This window comes from Protopterus annectens, chromosome 7.part1 (genome assembly GCF_019279795.1).
Source record: "Protopterus annectens isolate FY-2018-M chromosome 7.part1, PAN1.0, whole genome shotgun sequence".
Lineage (NCBI taxonomy): Eukaryota > Metazoa > Chordata > Ceratodontiformes > Protopteridae > Protopterus > Protopterus annectens.
In genome coordinates, this window is record NC_056740.1 from 541601080 (window position 1) to 541619558 (window position 18479).

The following is an 18479-nucleotide window of genomic DNA, read 5'->3' on the forward strand; positions in this document are numbered from 1 at the left end:
AATAAGTAATGAAATGCAGTGATTGTTCTGTTCTTTTCTGTTCAGCCACACACATTTTTCTCCAGACTGTCTGTGTTGTATAGCTGAAGCAGTAGCAACTGATGGTTGCAAATAAAAATATAATGGTGTCCTTGTAATTTGCATGTATGTTACCTGTTAGTAGAACTTTTTTTCATATTGCTTGTTGTCTTTATCATAAACCAAAGATAAGATTATAAAGTTGACTGGCGTAAGCTATTGGTAATCGCAGAATGCCAAAACAGAAGCTGGCACTTACAATGTATCAGCAGTAGTAACTTATGTTCAACTGCCTGGTATTGCTAATTTATCAGTGACAGCAAATACGTGATATATGTGATCTGAAGGGTTTTGTCTTCATTATAATAGTATATCAGAGCTGTATGAAACTTAGTCTGGATTTCTCAGTTAAAAAAAAAAAGATTGTATTGGTATGGAAGCAAGTGTATACTTTTACTTAACAGAAAATACGTAAATTAGGCTGTGTTTATTGTTCGTTGACTTGGCGTAGGATCTGTGCTGACCAAGGAGAAAAGTACTGGTGAAGGTAAAAAGGAAAAGAAGAAAAAAATCAAGGCAGTGTATACATTTCGTACAGAACAAACTGTTGTGTGGGCGGGAGCACAGCAGCCTCAGAAATGTAACGAACAGTATTTGCACCGACAGCCAGCAAGCATTGCTGAAGTGTGGTGATAAACGGGGGCAGCTGTGCTCATCTGTCACTGGGTTTGCTACTTTCTCAGGCAGCTTCGTCTCAGCTGTCTGGTGAAAGTCGAACAGCTGTTCCTCCTGTAGAGAGAGGTTGTGAATGCCCCATTCACTTAAAGTTGCTGTTTACCCAAGAGCTAGAATTACTGATGGGGTGATGTAATTTTAACTCTGTTGCTACAATAGCAAATGGCACAGCTCTGAAAAGTCGATATTGTCCTATAGGTTTGTTAGTAATATTGCTAAATGTTTGTTTTATTTGACTTACAGTGCAATACTAATTGATAATGAGTTGTTTTAGTGTGATTTATTTTTTAACTAGTATCATTTTATGTTCATCTAGTCCAATAAAATGTAATGCTTTTGCATAAATCTTAACTGCCGTTGTATGTATGAAGGGTTAATGTTGCTGTGTGTGTGTGTGTGTGTGTGTGTGTGTGCCACACGGTTAGTGCATCGCCAGCTTTGGAAATGCTACCTTGTTTGTGTTTGCCCTGTAACAAAAGTAAGGCAGGAGTTGGCCAGTGCTTCTCAACTCTTTGTAAAATGACCAGATATTTCAGACTGCAGTCATGTGGTCTTTGTGCCATCTCTAATGGGAGATGTTCTAGTTTTTCAGCTAATTTAGCTGATTAATGAATATCTGTGCTCTGGCTCTGAGCAGCTGCTTTAGCCAGTTTTTCCTGTAATAACTGAAAAAAACCCTTGTTGAATTGTGTAATGAATGGATTAATAGGATTCTTGTTTGATTCAGTGGTCACATTGCAAAGAAAAATGCCTTCTGCCGACTCAATTTGCTGAGCTGGCAGATTGGAGACTTCAGGTTTGCACAGGTGCATTTTCTACACGACAAAGCAGAAATGGAGAAAGCATTTGAAAAAGGGGTAGAAATCTGCAGTGTATACTGGTACGGTGAAAAAAATGCAGATATAAAAATCCTTCTGTTCAAAAGGAGCACTTTTGTAACAAGTTTTGTTTTATTGATGAGAAATGTGAGAAAATCCCAACTACAAGTAACGGAGAAATTAATTTTCCTAAGAAGTCTAGCTAAAAAGGCAACCAGAGTGACCATCTTTTGTTTTTGAAAGCAATTCAAGATATCCGATCAGAAACATTTCTGAGACCTTGTTCACCATGTGACTGGAACCTCTGAAGCTAAAGATCTACTGAAAGAGGGTATGATTACCACCTCCTGTGGCAACCTGTTTCACATAGATTTTCTCAGTTTTCTACTAATTGATTTCCACCCTATTTACCCCAGCTGCCCCACACATCAGCTGGAACCACCTGTGCATATTCTACTTCAGACCTATGAAAACTTAAGATATTGGAAAACTTGGATCAGATTCATTCAGATGCTCCCTGTCATGAGAGCTGTTGGCAAACTGCCATTGTTTATCATACTGTACAAAAAGCACATTACTGTCACCCACACCTCTCAACTTCTTAGCACAAGACATCGGAACAAAGCCTAAAGTAATATGGGATAAAGGTCCAAAAATGGTGGCATATTTAATATATTTATCTTATAAACTTGGAAAGTTGCTAGAACAAAGTTGAAGAGTAACAGGAGTTGTTAGCATGTGTTCACTGAAGGATATCAAGTCTGAAGCTCTTGTGTATATAATTATTTAGTGAATTCGATCCTCCATGATTTGCCAGAAAGCCACGAATTTTGTGAGGAACAGACCAAAAATATAAAGCAAAAATCTGAGCATTCTATGAAAGTCTGGGCCATTGAAAGGTATGCTCTCATCCTCTGTCAACTCTGCAGCCTTTGCCTAACTACAGATATTATGGCAGCAGAACGGAAGCAAGCCATAGTTAAACCAGTACCTAAAATCCCAAATGTGCTAATACAGAATGCTTTAGACCATTGTCAGTGTCCTTACTGCCCACTGCCTGCTTGCATTTTTTGAAAAACTAGTCTTCGCCAGCTCACAGTAAGGTAAACAATACAGTACCCTCTCATTGTGTCAGCATGGATTTTGTTCAGGAAGAAACGGATAAAAGACATGTCAGCACTGACTGCCCTTGGGGGGCCCTTACAAAGTGTATGGCCTACTAGGTCGAAGTCCTTCCATAATTTCTTGCTCAACCTCCCCCATGTGTGAAAAGTAAACTTTAAAGCAGTGCCTTGTTTCAAAGACTTCCCAAAGCAGTAGTCACTGTAAAGCACAAATCACATCCGCTACTTTTCCATCCTACAGTTTGGTATTGTTCATTGATTTGTCTCTGTTTAATGAACTCCTAGCAGATCTATCTCAAACTCTAATTGTCCTGTATGCTGATGAAATAGTTGTAAGTAGGATCAGTGCTTCCCACTCAGCTATCAAAAAAAAAAATCTTCACGTTCCAAGCAAACGAAAGCTATTGAAGCAGAGTTCCTCCCTAACCCAGTTCAAGTATAATTTGGATAATTGGATGGCGATCGTGAAATTCATCCCTGGTTTGGCACCCATGTCTGTAATGGACACAGGCCACCTGTAAATGGTTCTTCTCCCGGGACCCTGCTTATAAATATTTCACCCCCCAAGCCCCTGCTTACAGTTATCAAGGGTGCCAGAACTTGTCAGGGATTTGGGATGCATGGCTAGGTTTTAAAAGGCCCTTGTGATCTTTAGCCTAGCAAACACCTATGAACCTAAAACAAAAGCTTTTCTATACCCACTCTAACATGGGGCATACTACACATCAGTCAAGGTATACTGAGAATACCTCAATCTTCAGGTATCTTTTTTTTTGGGGGGGGGGGGGCTATACCAAACTTAACTTCCATGTTGTCTGACATGAACAAACCTTCATTCTGTTTTGAGCTTTAAAAAAATTCTCCACTTCTACCCACTGTAAGGAAGAATTGAATATGTAAACTGGTCCTCCTTGCTGTGCTTCCGATATCTGCTCATTGTAACAACTGCAGCAAAAAAAAGCAACACTCATCTCTGCAGACCACCACAAGTAGCATTCTCGGAGTTTTCACTTTGATGCCCGTAAGAGAACATCAAACTCCTTACTAGAGAAACCTGGCTACAATTAAAGCAGTGCTCTACTTTATTAGTAGCAACCTTACCTTGACATACACCCTTTTTGCTAGCAGGCTAACAAACACCTGCCTATAACCTGAAATCCTAGTTGACCTCCACCCTGTGTACTATTACCTCAAACCAATTTGCACAGGACTGAGCACAGTTTCTCTACTCTTTTAGTCCTACAGCACGCCCTGAATATGAGAATCGTTACTGGCAAACCTAAGTTATGTTTTCTACCCCACATTTCAGAGATAGCTCAAAAAGCTTCTATCCACTGAAGCCCCATGTCCATGGCCTAGAAGCCACGGTGTCACTTAACACAAACACTTCCTCTGCAGCCTTGTTTATGTTCTGTAGCTACCTAAAGCTTAAATCCATGGTAACTAATTGACCACATTAAAGTCAAATCCCTACTTTGCAGTTAAACCCTATCCATATTTGCCCCTTCCCACTTCACCTGCTGCCTAGATTTATACATAATGTAAATAAGCTATTAAGTTACTCCCAAAATACTGCAGTGTTTATAGTATTTGGGACCTGCTTACTTTTCTCGTGTTTATTCCAACATTTTAATGTGTTCAATAAATGTTTACCACTTTCTGTAATTGTGTCGGAAATGTTTGATGTTATATAGTCCTATCTCGCTGTAATTCTTGCTGGTTGGGTTCAGAGCTGATCCTTTGCTCCAACTCGGCTGAATACTAAATCTCGAGAGCTTTCAGTGGCTCGAGGCTAATCCCTATCCCATGATGCCCCAGGCTACATCCCCAGATCTCGTTTGCCACACGAGCTTTGAGACGTTTCTTCAGTTGGCTCATAAGTATAACTTTTCAATTATTTGGTATTTTTCCTAGGTAGTTTTACTTTTTTTCTTCCCTATATACTCTTAACTACTAGATGTTCGTGTTGCCTGCATTAGAAACCCTTTTCAAGTCTTTCCGCCCCTTTTAGAGAGTAAACACCACAAAGGGAGGGTTCCACAAAGGTATCCGAGGTGGAGGACTTCAGAAGTAGCTGCAGTGTTTCACCCAATATGTTCGTAAAAACACCACTCGAAAAATCCTTCTAAAATGTTGCAAAAACAGGTATTTTATTCACGCAAGGTAAAGCAAGCAAATAATGAGCCTAATAATAATCCAAGTGCCATTTTAGTTAGAGGCCTCTCTCGGCCCCTCAAGTTTCAGGGCCGTTTTCTGTCCTAGACCAGAACCCGTTTAAGTTAGAGGGTTCTGCCCTTTCACCTTTTCGGTAGAATCCTTTCAGTTAGAGGATACTAATTTAAAAAAAAAAGAAAAAAAGTTTTAAATTAGTACTTAATAGTTCTTATTGTTGATTGTTTCTTTCTTTGTTGTTATTGTCTATAATGTCTAGGGAGAGTTTGAAGGACTCCTCTAAAGAACCCAAGGAACATGAGCCTTCTGGGTTCAAGAAATGTGTAAAGTGTGCTGGAAAGATGTCGACAGATGCCACACACTAATTGTGTTTACTGTCTCTGTGCCATACATTTGCAAGATCCTTGCACTATTTGTCACGGGTTTAGTAGTAGTGTTTTACAGGAGCGTAAAAATAAATTAATGGTCAAAGGTCTTCCCTTTCAGCAAGCTTTGGATGAGGGCTCAGTCATCTAGGAAGGGGCCAGCTTCTGCTCCAGATTCGAAACCATGCAAAAAGATTTCTGAACCGAGGGCTCTCTGCTCCAACAAGTCTGCATCACCAACCTCTTTGGCGCCATTAGTGTCAAAGGAGCCAACTGAGGATGTTCTTCATGTTTCACTGTTGCAGTCATCAGATTTGGGTTATCTGCTTGCAGTAGCCGTCAGTCAGCCTGATTAACAAAGTCTTGGGCCCTGCGTCGGTTGCTGTCCCCCCTTCTGTGACGTCAGGTCGTCAGGGGTATAAAACATGTAGCCGACGCCATTACATCAGTCTTTCTTGCCGTGCGGTGCCCGAAGCAAAAACAGTTCGCAAGTGCCGGTTGGCTGACTCCTGAAATTTTCGTTTTCGAGTTTCCGAACCGAAGTCTTAAACTAAAAGCGAAGTACCCCGCTGGGGAAACTTTTTCTTGCTCTAAACCGATGTCAATAAAAGTAAATAATTGCATTACTTGTGGAAAGCAAATACCTCATAAAGATTTTCATTCGTACTGTATTCTTTGACTAGGCCCAGACCACAACGTACCACGCTGTCGGTTTTGTGACTTATTTAAACCACAAACTATCAGTCGGTATATTTTCGCTTCTAAATATTTTGGTGCATGGTTCAATTATCCTGATACGTCTTTGGTAAGCCATCTGACTACCAACATTCTGAAAAAATGCAAAGATAGATAGACAGAGATAGGCTGCCTAGGTCAAAAGCTGCAGACAATGTTTTTTAAGCCAGTTTGCCTGTACTCAGTGAGGCGCTTTTGCAGCCCCTGATGCCCGCTACTTCAGATTTGCAGGCCTCTACTGAGATGCTTTAACTGTGGAACCTGTGGATGTCTCTAACTTGGATGGGTTTGGAGCCACTGTGCAGGCACTGACTTTTGAGGGTGTATTCAGGCCTATTGACTTGCGCATTAGACCAATGCCATTATCTGGGAACATTTTCGTTGGGAAAGTCAGGATTTCTCTCTTTCTAAAAAGAGTCTTGGGGATTTCTTACTACTGCCCCAGCACAGGCCTTTAGCCATACCTTCTGTACTGACATCGATGTCTTTTTGGAATCTAGCTTGGCCCCTAACTCTACCTCCTGCTCCCAGAAAACCTGATAGATATTACAGGGTCCCTGACTCTAAGTTCCTTTTTAAAAATCCTACTGCAGATCCTGAAACCATTTCACAGGGACCCAAGAGTATTAAAGCTACTACTGCCAAAAATCCTACCCCCTCTGATAGAGACTCCAGGGCACTGGATAGATGGGGTAAGAAGGTATACATTTCTGCAACTTTGGCCATTAGGGCCTTAAACTGCAAGTTTCATATGTTAAAGTATCAGCAGCATATTATTGGATTGCTTAAACAGAAAATTATGTTGATTCCTGATTGTGCTGATAATAAGGATTTACTTCATTCAGCTGAACAAGTTGGAAAACATACTTTGCAATGTGGTTTTGATTCACCAGAGGCATCTTGCAGGGCTGCTGTAACTGGGTCTGTACTTAGAAGGCATGCTTGGCATAAGGAGCAATCCTTGACAAATCATGTTAAAGCGAAATTACTGGATGATCCCTTAAACCAGGACCGCTTGTTTGGCAGTAAGGCAGAAGAAGTTCTTAAAAAGATGGAGGAAAAAGCTAAATCTATGCAAACTGATAAAGTTTTTTTTACAAGTACAACCCCAAGGTTTAGTAGGCATTGGCCTTCCAAGAATTGGTCCTTTCCTGGCTCTTCCAGACCTTCTCAGTCCAAACCCAGATCCAGCAGAGCTCCTAGGCTTCAGTCCCAGGGTATGCACAGGACTAAGCAGTGGGGGGCCTCCACTTCTAAATCAGGGAGTAATAAAACTCCCCCTATGGTAAACTGTCTCAATGACTTCTTTTTAAAACTTCCAAGCACTTCTCAACTGACTGCCCCTTTGGGGGGAAAGATTGCTCTTCATGCAAAGAACTGGGAACTCATTACCCAGGACAAATGGGTTTTAAATATACTGTCCCAGGGATACAGATTTCACTTCCACACATTACCAACACCAAGTGGGTGGCCAGATCTACCCCCAAATCAGTGGGTAGATGCCCAAAAGCAAGTACTTTCTCTCTCAAGCATGGGGGCTATTTATTTGGTACCAGAAGAGGAAAAGGGACAAGGTTTCTACTCGAGACTTTTTCTAGTACCCAGAAAAAACAGTTCATGGCGTCCTATCCTGGACCTGTCTACTCTAAACACATTTTTGGTGATTCCAAAATTCAAGATGCTGACTCTTAACCAGTTGCTCCCTATGCTAGGCAAAGACGCCTGGTTGGCAACACTAGATTTAAAGGAAGCATATCTGCACATCCCAGTCAGATCTTGCAGAAGATACCTATGCTTTTAAGCAGGCTACACGCACTATCAGTTCTCTGCATTGCCCTTTGGCTTAACTACTGCGCCCAGGGTATTCACAAAGTGCCCAGCTCCAGTCATTGCATTGTGCAGGCAAAGAAATATTCAAATATACCCATACCTGGACGATTGTCTAATTCAGACAAAGTCAGGACATACTTTTGAAACATCAGGCCTTTGTACAAAGGGTTCTAACTTGTCTGGGGTACACCATAAACAAAAATAAATCACACCTGGTACCCTGTCAACAAATTATATTCCAGGGAGCAAGCTTGAGTACAACGTTCCAGATGGCTTTCCTCACACCAGAGAAACAAATTAATTTGACAACCTACTACAAACAAGTGGCCACAAAAACCCTACTATCTGCAAGGTAAATACTACAAGCCTTGGAGTTCATGGCCTCCTGCATTCTTCTAACTCCATATGCAAGACTGCATATGAGGAAACTACAGTGGTATCTAAAAAGCCTATGGTGTCAACATTCTCAGGATCTAGAAGCAATGATTCCTGTCATACCTTGCCTACGCCTAGAGTTTCTTTGGTAGGCAGAGGCCTGCCCCAAAACAAGGGACTGGCATTCTCACTACCCCTTGCCGCCCAAACTCTAACAGAAGCATCAGACTATGCATGGGGGGCTCACCTGGCAGAGAAGTGCATTCAGGGCAAATGGAACCCAAATCAAATGCACCTGCATATCAATCAAAAAGAAATGTTTCTGTACAGAATGGTCTGACAGCCTTCAAGGACCACATTCTTCCAGGACAATTAATGGTAAAGACGGACAACACTGTTATGTGATGCATAAGCAGGGGGGGTATACATTCTTACCCCGTCTGCAGACTAGCCATGGCATTGTGGAACACAGCCCTGAGCTACCAAGTGCATCCACAAGGTCAATTCCTGCCAGGAAAACTAAATACACTGGCAGACGAACTAAGCAGAAACCTCATGGACCCACATGAGTGGAAACTGGAACCAAGGATATTCAACATGTTGACAAGCAAATGGGGGAGCCCAGATATAGACCTGTTTGCCTCCCCCCAGAGCTATCAATTGGACAAAGTTTGCACAAGGACTCCCCACAAACAAGCTTGGAAAGTGGATGTTCTGTCCTTCAGCTGGAAAAACCTATCAGTTTATGCCTTTCCTCCTCTGCTCTCCAAAGTACTACTAAAAATCAAACAAAACAAATTAAGGACTTTTTGATTGCACCAGACTGGCCATGCCAACAGTGGTACCCCCTCTTGCACAGTGTGTCACTGTTGGCCCCATGGCACCTGCCTCAGACTCCTACTCTATTGTCTCAGCAGGAGAACCAGATTCTGCACCCTCAGCTTCAAACTCTGAACCTATCAGCCTGGCTAAATTACCTAATCTCTCCTTTACCATCCCTCAGTAAACCAGTGATGGATATCATTTTAGAGGCAAGGAGGCCTCGTACTAGAAAATCTTATGCTGAAAAATGGAAAAGATTCTGTGCCTGGAAGCAATCTCAAGGGATGAGCTCAGAAGTGCCCAACTTACCTCAGATTTTACAATACTTAACCGAGATGCTTCACAAGGGCCTGTCTTTCTTCTCCATGAAGATTCACGCCTCAGCCATTTCAGCTCATTATAACACAGAACCTCCCCTCTTCTCTCATCCACTGCTCAAGCAGTTCCTCAGAGAGGCCATAAATCTACTTCCACCCAGGAGACCTCCAACTCCAGCCTGGGACTTTAACTTTGTATTGGAGAAACTCACTCTTCCTCCTTTCGAGCCAGTTGCTACTGCAGACTTAAAATTCCTTTCTTGGAAAATGGCTTTCCTGTTAGCAATCACTTCATCAAGAAGGGTATCTGAATTACAGGCCCTCATGGCAGTGGAGCCTTTAATCATCTTTCATGTGGACAGGGTGTCCCTCAGGACCAATCCCTCCTTCATACCCAAGGTGGTATCCAGTGTGGCCCTTAATCAGTCCATTCATTTGCCAACCTTCTTTCATAATCCACAGAACAAAGGGGAATGGATAATGCACTCCGTAGATGTGCACAGACAACTTAGATTCTACTTGGACAGGACAAAATCTCAAAGGAAGTCTGACCAACTGCTGGTGGCATTTGCTACAGGGGCAGAGGGGAAGGCTATTTCAATGCAAACCATTTCCAAATGGATAGACAATCGCATTCATTTCTGCTACAAGCACCATGGAAAACCTATCCCACAGGGGATCAGACCCCACTCAACCAGGGCTGCATCTACCTCTACAGCCTTTCTCAGAGGCGTCCCTACCAGGGACATCCTAGAAGCTGCTACCTGGAGTTCTGTACATACTTTCACCAAGCATTACCATCTGCCAGTTTTCTCTAAATCCAGAGCTGGCTTTGCCACTGCAGTCTTGCAGGGCCTTATAGCTGGTCCTAATGCTATCTAAATTCCTCCTCCCATCCTTAGCTTTGGGAATCTACCCAAATGTGATGACTGCAACAGTGAAACACGAAGAACATAGTACAGTTGTGTACACTTACCATAAATGTAGAGTTTCGAGTGTATTCACTGTTGCAGTCCTGGTTGCTCTCCTTCCAGCCCCCCTTTCTTCTTTTGGCTATACCTCTACTCTCCTTTACTATGTTCAAAAGCTTTTTGGTGTATTTGCTTTTTTGTTGGAGGTATAACCATGTATATTTATAGATTTAATTGCTTCCCATTAGGGGGGCACCTGACATCTGGAGCAAGAAAAACTGATGTAATGGCGTCGGCTGCATGTTTTATACCCCTGACGTCACGGAAGAAGGGACAGCAACTGATGTAGGACCGAAGACTTTGTTAATCAGACTGACTGAGGGCTACTGCAAGCAGATAACCCAAATGTGATGACTGCAACAGTGAATACACTCTAACATCTACATTTATGATAAGTGTACACAACTGTACTTTTCCACTCCTCGGACCCCAGCTTTGGATCCGACGGTGGTGTCACCAATTTTGAGATTTCTCATATTGGAGTCTAGATCTACTTCTTTGTCCACCTGCTCCTCCAGGAGTCTTTCAGATGATGATGTAGAGCAGGTGGTAAAGATTGTTATGCACACCGGCCCTGGCTAAATTGCTTTCACCTCTGGGCCCAAAGGCATCGGAGCTGCCTGTCTCCACTCCACTTTTGTTGATTCCTCCTCTGATTACCCTAGAGTCTTCGGAGCTGGAGGGTATGGATCTGATTGTAGTGGAACAGTCAGTCCTGACTTCAGCTCTGGTGTCTTCGGCTCCATCCTGTGCTGAGACATCTGGGAGCCGATGCTCTCCGGTCGGCTCTGGGGGGAGGGGGTGGGGGAGTGTCGGCACGGTATGTCTTCCGATCCGACCCTCCCTCTTGGTGCTTCAGCTCGGTTGAGCTTAACATCTACCTCTGCCTCGGAACTACCTCCTCAGAGCTGATCTCCAACATCCTCTGTGTGAAGGTCTTCTCCAGAGCAGGGTGGGGGTGCTTTTGAGGTAGTGGAGAGGATGCTGTCCCCTCACACGGCACCACTCTCTGATCCACTCCCTATTCCCCACCAGGTGTCTGTCTATCTCTTCTCCACCCCCTCCTCAGCATAGAGGTCCGGAGCCCCAGGTGACCACCGTGGGTGGTGCCCCCTCTTCGAGACTTTTCCTGAGTATCCCTCGGAGGATGTTCCCAGGAAGAGGCTTTGCAAGAGGAAGCACATTGACTCCCGAGTCAGTCACTTCAAATACTGATTTGGATGAATCCAAGGGGTCCCCAATATCTCTCTGAGGATGTCTCCTTTGCAGACATCCTGGAAATCCTGAAACAGAGGGGTGATTGGAAGCCCATCAACCCTTCAGAGGACAATTTTGTATCCTTGGAGGCTTTTGGATCTCGCCCTTCCACCTTCTGCATGACTCCTCCTTTCGACAAATTGTTAGATATCATTTCCAGGAAAGCATGGACTTCGCCGGTCACTGTGGAGCTTGTTCCGAGGAGGCCAAACAAATTTATTACAGCCCCTAAAGAAAAGGAATTTTTAACAAAAGGAGTCCCCGTAGATGCCATGGTGATGGCAGCGGCCAGGAAGAAGAAACTGTTAGAAACCTCTTCATCTATCCATCCTTCTAATAGAGTCTAGGACTATGAATAGATATGGCAAGTGCATGTTCTCTTCAACAACCTTCACCTTGCAGTCTCTGAACTATTTATCCCATTTTACTAGACTTCAAATGGATCTCATCGAAGAACTAGGAGAATACTCTTCAGGGAGCAGTAGCTGTGGGGTCTACAGACAAGGTATCCTCACAGCTGGCCACCCTTACCTCTGTTGCGAACTCCTCCATGAGGCTGATTTCCAATAAGCTGACTGAGCGAGTAGATCGGCGGCATCAGGAATCTCTCTCAGGAGACATTCCTGGATGCACCTCTAACTTTGCTGACCCTTTCAAGTCTTCATTTACCAGTGCCACTTTTGATGGTTTAGCCTTGTTTGGATCTGTGGTAAAAGAGACGCTGACCATGTGCGAGAAGGACGGGAAAACCTTATCTGTTGTGGAGTCTTTTTTTTTCTGCCCCTTCCAGACCTTATCCCAAAGGTCAGAAGGGTGGGAAAATGTGGTTCCGCAAATTCCAAAAAGGTTTATCGGATGCATGAATGATCATTCTTAGAATATTTTGAATGTATTAAATCACTCATGTTGGAGCTTTTCTCCTCGGGCCTCTACTGAAAAGGGATATGTATCCAGCTAGACTAGCCCGGTCAACAAATGTAAAATAAAATAAAAAATTCTTCCCCCAGAGTCAGAGGGGGAAGTTATAATGGAAGACACCGCCCTCGCGGCAGAGGGGGTCCGCAGAATCGGGGCGACAGGGAGACCTTCTCTGATAGGCTCCACCAGCGCTCCTGAAAGGAGACGCGCTTGTCCTTCTCTGGAGGCAGTCGGGGGTTGCTTGTCATTGTACCCAAACACCTGGCAACAAATTTTCCAAGACAAATGGGTACAAGAGAATAATATCCAGAGGTTTCCTCATTCCCTTTTCTTCCACCCCTCCAAAACAAAAGTCCTTACCCAGACGTTCCACCCGCGCAAAAGGACTTGGCAACTCTAGAGATTCATTCGTTGCTAGACAAGAGTGTCTTCCAAGAAGTCCCCGCAGACCAGATAGGATCCGGAACTTACTCAAGGTTCTTTTTAGTGCCAAAAAGACACGGGACTGGAGATCCATCCTAGATCTCAGCAGATTAAAGAAATCTGTAAAAAAAAAAAAAAAAAGTTCTGGATGGTAACCCTGCACTCGATATTTCCTTTCATAGAGCATATCCAGTTGTCTTTTCCTATCGACCTCAAGGACGTGTACTACCACATAAAAATGGGCAGGCGGTCCAGAAGGTATTTGCACTTCCGGCTGGGAGCCAGTCACTACCAGTTTCAAGCCCTGCCCTTTGACCTCACTACAGCCCCCAGAGTGTTCACCAAATGTATGGCAGTGGTCACGGCTCACCTGAGACATCGGGGATTCAGAGTGTTTCGATATCTGGAGGACTGGCTCCTCACCGCCTCCACCAGGCATCTACTATCTCAGGCCAGAGACGAAACCCTTCTTCTTTGCAACAAACTGGGCATCACTGTAAATCAAGAAAAAAATCTGCCTTGTTACCGTCGCACCATATTGTCTTCTTAGAAGCAGAGTTAAACTCAAGAGACATGATGGCAAGACTCACCCCAGATTGAATCCACTCCCTGCATCAACAGGTAAAAACTTAGATTTCAACAAAGAAAGTCCAGGCCAGACAAATGGTACAGACCCTGGGAACCATGGCTGCTGCCATTCTGCTGGTGCCCTTAGCCCGATTACACATGAGACTCCTACAGTGGCTTTTATTTCCACAGTGGTCGATGCAAGATCTCCCTCTTTCACATCTGATATACATCTTGGAGTCGTGCAAGAGAGGTTTAACTTGGTGGCTTCAGACACACCAGTTGTATCTAGGTCGTCCCTTTGTGTTTCCCCAACCAAAGGCAGTGTTAACCATGGACACTTCCCAGATCAGGTGGGGGGGGGGGTCATTATCTGGTAAGGGCAGTTCAAGGTTTATGGCAGGACCATGAGAACCATCTGCATATAAACATCCTAGAGATGAGAGTGATGCTTTGTGCGTTGCAGGCACTTCAGGACTCTCTCCCTGTAGGAACAATTGCAATTCAGACAGACAACATGTCGGTAGTGTGGTATGTAAACAAGCAAGGAGGAACCCCCTATGCTGAGAGGTGTTAAGAGTTTGGCAGTGGGCGATTGCTTCTCAATGCTTTCTAATTGCAATGCACATCCCGGGGAATTCCAATGTGATAGCGGACAGACTCAGCAGGACTCTCATGTTACCTCACGAGTGGTCCCTGAACAGAGAGACTGCGGAGATAATTTTCCACAGATTGGACCAGCCTTGCTGCAACCTTTTTGCCACTCCCAAGAATACCAAATGCAGCAACTACTTTGCCCTAATTCCCCCAAAGGGGAAGCCACCCAGGGATGCACTGGTTCATGATTGGCCGTCAGGATTACTCTACGCCTTTTCCCCCCTTTCCACTCATTCCAAAGGTGTTACAGAAAGCAAAATGAATCTCATTGCTCTCTACTGGCCTAGTCAGGTTTGGTTTCCTTTTCTACAAACCCACCTTTTAGAGGAGCCTTGGATTCTGGATCCAGTTCCAGACCTTCTGACCCACTCTTCGGGAGAGTTCCATCCGTCCATCCACACCCTCAAGTTGACAGCTTGGCTGCTGCAATTCCACGACTAGCCAGGTGTTATTCTTTCACGCCAACAGTAAGCCGTATCCTAGCTTCTTCCCATAAACCTTCCACTAGAAAATTATACTCTAACAAATGGAAGAGATTTTCATGTTGGGCAGCTAAATGAAATTTCGAACCTCTTACCGCACCTATTCCAGCAATTTTAGAGATTTTCATCTGTTTGAAGTAGGCGCTGTGGCAGCTAATGTTAGGGTACAATTAGCTGCTATCTTCAGTTTTCATACAGGTGAAATGGGTGTTCCCCATTATGTCTCACAGATTATGTAAGGCCTTTCTCAAAGGTACCTTTCTACTTAGGCCTCCGATTAAGGAACCAATGACCCCCGGCATCTAAATTTGGTTCTAAATTCTCTGACTTCATCTCCCTATGAACCTGCTTTTACTTGTGATCCAAAATATTTATCGTGGAAAACCCTCTTCCTTGTTGCCATTACATCAGCCAGAAGAGTTTCAGAGCTGCAGGCTCTTTCAGTACGTCCGCCTTATATTGTATTTCATAAGGATAAGGTATCTCTGAGAACTAATCCCTCCTTCCTCCCAAAGGTTTGTTTGGAAAACAACATAAACCAATCCATGGAATTGCCAGCTTTTTTTTCCAGTTACGCCAATAAGGCAGAATATAAATTACACCAGCTTGATGTGCACAGACGGTTGCGTTTCTACTTGCATAAAATGAGAGACATTAGAAAATCAGATCAACTTTTTTTGTCTCCTTTTCTGATAAAAAGAAAGGATTACCAGTTTCAAAGGTGAGCTTGTCTAGATGCCGTATGGATTGTATCAACCTTTCATACCAAAAGAATGGCATACAATTACCAGGGAAGATAAAAGGGTCACTCCACTAAGTCAGGCTCAACTTCATTTGCCTTTCAAGCAAAGTTTCCTTTAGATTCAATTTTTGCAGCTGCTACATGGGCGAAACCTCACACCTTTAGCAATCATTACAAAGTGGACTTGGCCTGCCAGAACAGGACAGGGCTTCCTTTGGATCCACGGTACTAAAACGTCTTTTTCCTGAGCCACCCCAGGGTTTAGGTGCTAGGGACACTGTCCGAACCAGCAAGAATTACAGCGAGATAGGACTACATCACATCTAGAAGTTATGTATTTACCATAACATTCCATCTTTGTAGTCCATTTCGCCTATATTCTTGCGTCCCACCCTCCTTCCCCCTCCTGTTCCTGGAGGAACTAGTGGACAAAATTATCTGCCTGCAGAGATATGATGGCTTTCAGCCTCTTCCTTGACTGAATTATAGTGATTTGTAAATATGTATATATATTTTATGTATATATGTTTATATACATATATAAGATAAGGTGCTTCTTGCTTGCTTGCAAACAAGATCTGGGGATGTAGCCTGGTGCATCATGGGATAGGGATTAGCCTCGAGCCACTGAAAGCTCTCGAGCTTTAGTATTAGGCCGAGTAACCCAACCAGCAAGAATATAGGCGAGATAGACTACAAACTTGGAACGTTATGGTAAGTACATAACTTCTAGTTTCGGATCTTTGGTTTTTCCAGGCTGAACCTGAAAGTGGTCTAGATGGAGCAGTATTATACCCAGTTTAACAAGTTAAAACAAGAAAAAAAAAACTTTCTTGATTAGTAAATAATCTTAAGACTCTGCTTGTCCCCTTTTATTTGTTGGATGGCTGTTTTCTTTAATAAGACCCTTTGTTTTAGTGGGCATTTAAAGAGCTTCATGTTACGTCTCAAAGTTAACCCATTACTTGGAGCAAGTCTAGCAATTCCAGTGTATTGTAGAATTGCATAGGAATGTAGTAGTTGAGCTATGTAGATCTGAAACTTTTTTTTTTTTTTTGCGACCTATGAAATGTTAAAAAATGTTCTGCTAAATGCATTTGATGAAATAGCTGGAGCATAACCATATTTCTGTCTGCAGTTTCCTAAACGTGACAGATAATGTAAATAGCTTGTATCCAATTGGAATAGAATGGGATGCATAATCTTTACTCTGTACTACCACTGGAAAGCCATGGTCCTGGGAATTCTCATTTTGCTGTTTTACTTCTACTGTGTATGTGATGAGGGAACACCTGCTCACAGAAGAAAACTCTTGTCCTGCTTGAGTGTAATGTTTAATTGTGCACTTCTGGAGAAAAAAATAAGGACACAAATTAATGGGAGCACCCTAGGTATTACAAGTACATATACATTTTTATTAATTTCTTTTAGTGGCCCCTGCATTCTTAAATTTCAGTGACTTGATAATGTTGACGTAGTTATTTTGCGAAGCAGCCTATTCTGAGAATGTTTGAGAGTATAGCATTTAGGTGTGAATAGTAGGAGTTTGTAAATCTGATTGGCTGCTTTCTGTAGCACTCTCCTGCTTTGCATATACTAGTTTAAAATGTAAACTGGGTAGCGAAGCCCAGATTGTATCCGACCGAGATGACTGCAGATGTTTATAGCAGAAGAAAGCTGGCGCTGGAAATGTTTTGGCTTATTTGATACCGCAGCGACAGGATGGTTTAACCAGGGGTAAAGGAGAAGCTGATGCCCTGCTTTCCTCCTCCTCCTTCTGCAGTTTGTCTTTTTGTTACAGCGTCAAGCATTTCTGTGAAAACTGTGAACAGAGTCCTAGATCCACATTACTGTACTCTTCAGTACCTGGATGGGTGGGCTTGGTGTAAGTAAAAGTATTTGCGCTGAAGTACGAGGAGGTCACGACCTGACCCCACTACACCATCCTGGTGTTTTGAGAGGAATAGATTTGCAGTTATTAGGGGCATAGTTGTCTCAGATTGAGGAGTACAAATATATTGCACTCCATATGAACAAAGATGGACCCGCTGACAGAAGAGCTCATTATAGTGTTACATCTAGCCCTGTGCAGCGCCCCCAACTTTTTTTTGTTGTATCCCAGACAGTCTAGAACAACAGTCCATGAGTGAAACAAAACTTCTGTCCTTGGGGGGGGGGGTTAACATGCTTCTAAGATGTAGTATTTCCTTGTAACTATCTCAAGTCATACTGATGCTGCCCCCCCCCACCCTTTTGGTTGTCGTTGTTAAGTAGTTTTGCTGTGCATCTTCCCTCCTCCTCACTGTAGCATTAACAGAGCTGTTTGAGTCACTGCTCATTCTCCAGCCATTGAGTGATCTGCTTTATTTAGCTTTCCATTACATGCTATCCCATTGGTCTGAGCTGCTTCAAGCTGACATCTTGTTGTATTCCTTTAAGAAAAGATTGGCCTTGCATTACATCAGAATATGTTCCGCTGCTGTGTGATATTCTTCTGTTTCCTGATCAAAAATAAAATGTTTAATGCCATGTGTCGTTCAATAACCATTGTGTTACACACGTGCCTGTTTTTAATGGGTGTGTGATCTGTGCCTTTAAAATACAGGGACTAAGACGCGCTAAAAGTTTTTTTATTTTTTTTTTTGTGTGTGTATGTGTGCATTTATCTGTATAATTTTATCAGTGCCACTCCATTTATCACAATCAGTGCAAACGTGGGTAGGGATTCTTCCGTTCAATGCCACTAAACATACAGCATTAACGTTTGGATAAGAAACTGCACTCCTCTTTATGAATGTTGTTTGTAAAAAGGTAAAGCTTGGGACAGGTAGAAGTAATGGACTTTAACTGTATTTAGACTGACTGTTCTGTGGCTTTATGGAAGGTTCAGCCAGAATTTGTGCTGAGAGCTTTTATGCTTGCTGAAACACACTGGGAGGATCTGGTTGCTTGAAGTCTAGAGTCCCTAGTCGAGTACTGTTCTGATTTTATTGATTTGCTTGTGTGTTGTGTAACTTTGCTTTCTCTCTCACTTTTCAGGAGGTAATCAGTGGTCCAGAGCTGGAGGTCAAGCCCCATCATCTCCAAACTATGAAAACTCTCTTCATTCTCTGGTGAGGCATCGCAGTCTTTAATTTCAAAGCAATTTGTT

General features: G+C 43.1%; 1 protein-coding gene across 4 annotated transcripts in view; it reads left to right on the forward strand.

Moving 5' to 3' along the window:
- TCF12 (transcription factor 12) overlaps positions 1-18479 on the forward strand; it is a 1980472-nt gene that overhangs the window by 1742880 nt on the left and 219113 nt on the right. For all 4 annotated transcript variants that reach the window (XM_044078972.1, XM_044078971.1, XM_044078973.1 and 1 more), the window contains one exon: positions 18368-18441. In XM_044078972.1, coding sequence (XP_043934907.1) covers positions 18368-18441 — 74 coding nt within the window. The remainder of the gene's footprint in view (positions 1-18367; positions 18442-18479) is intronic.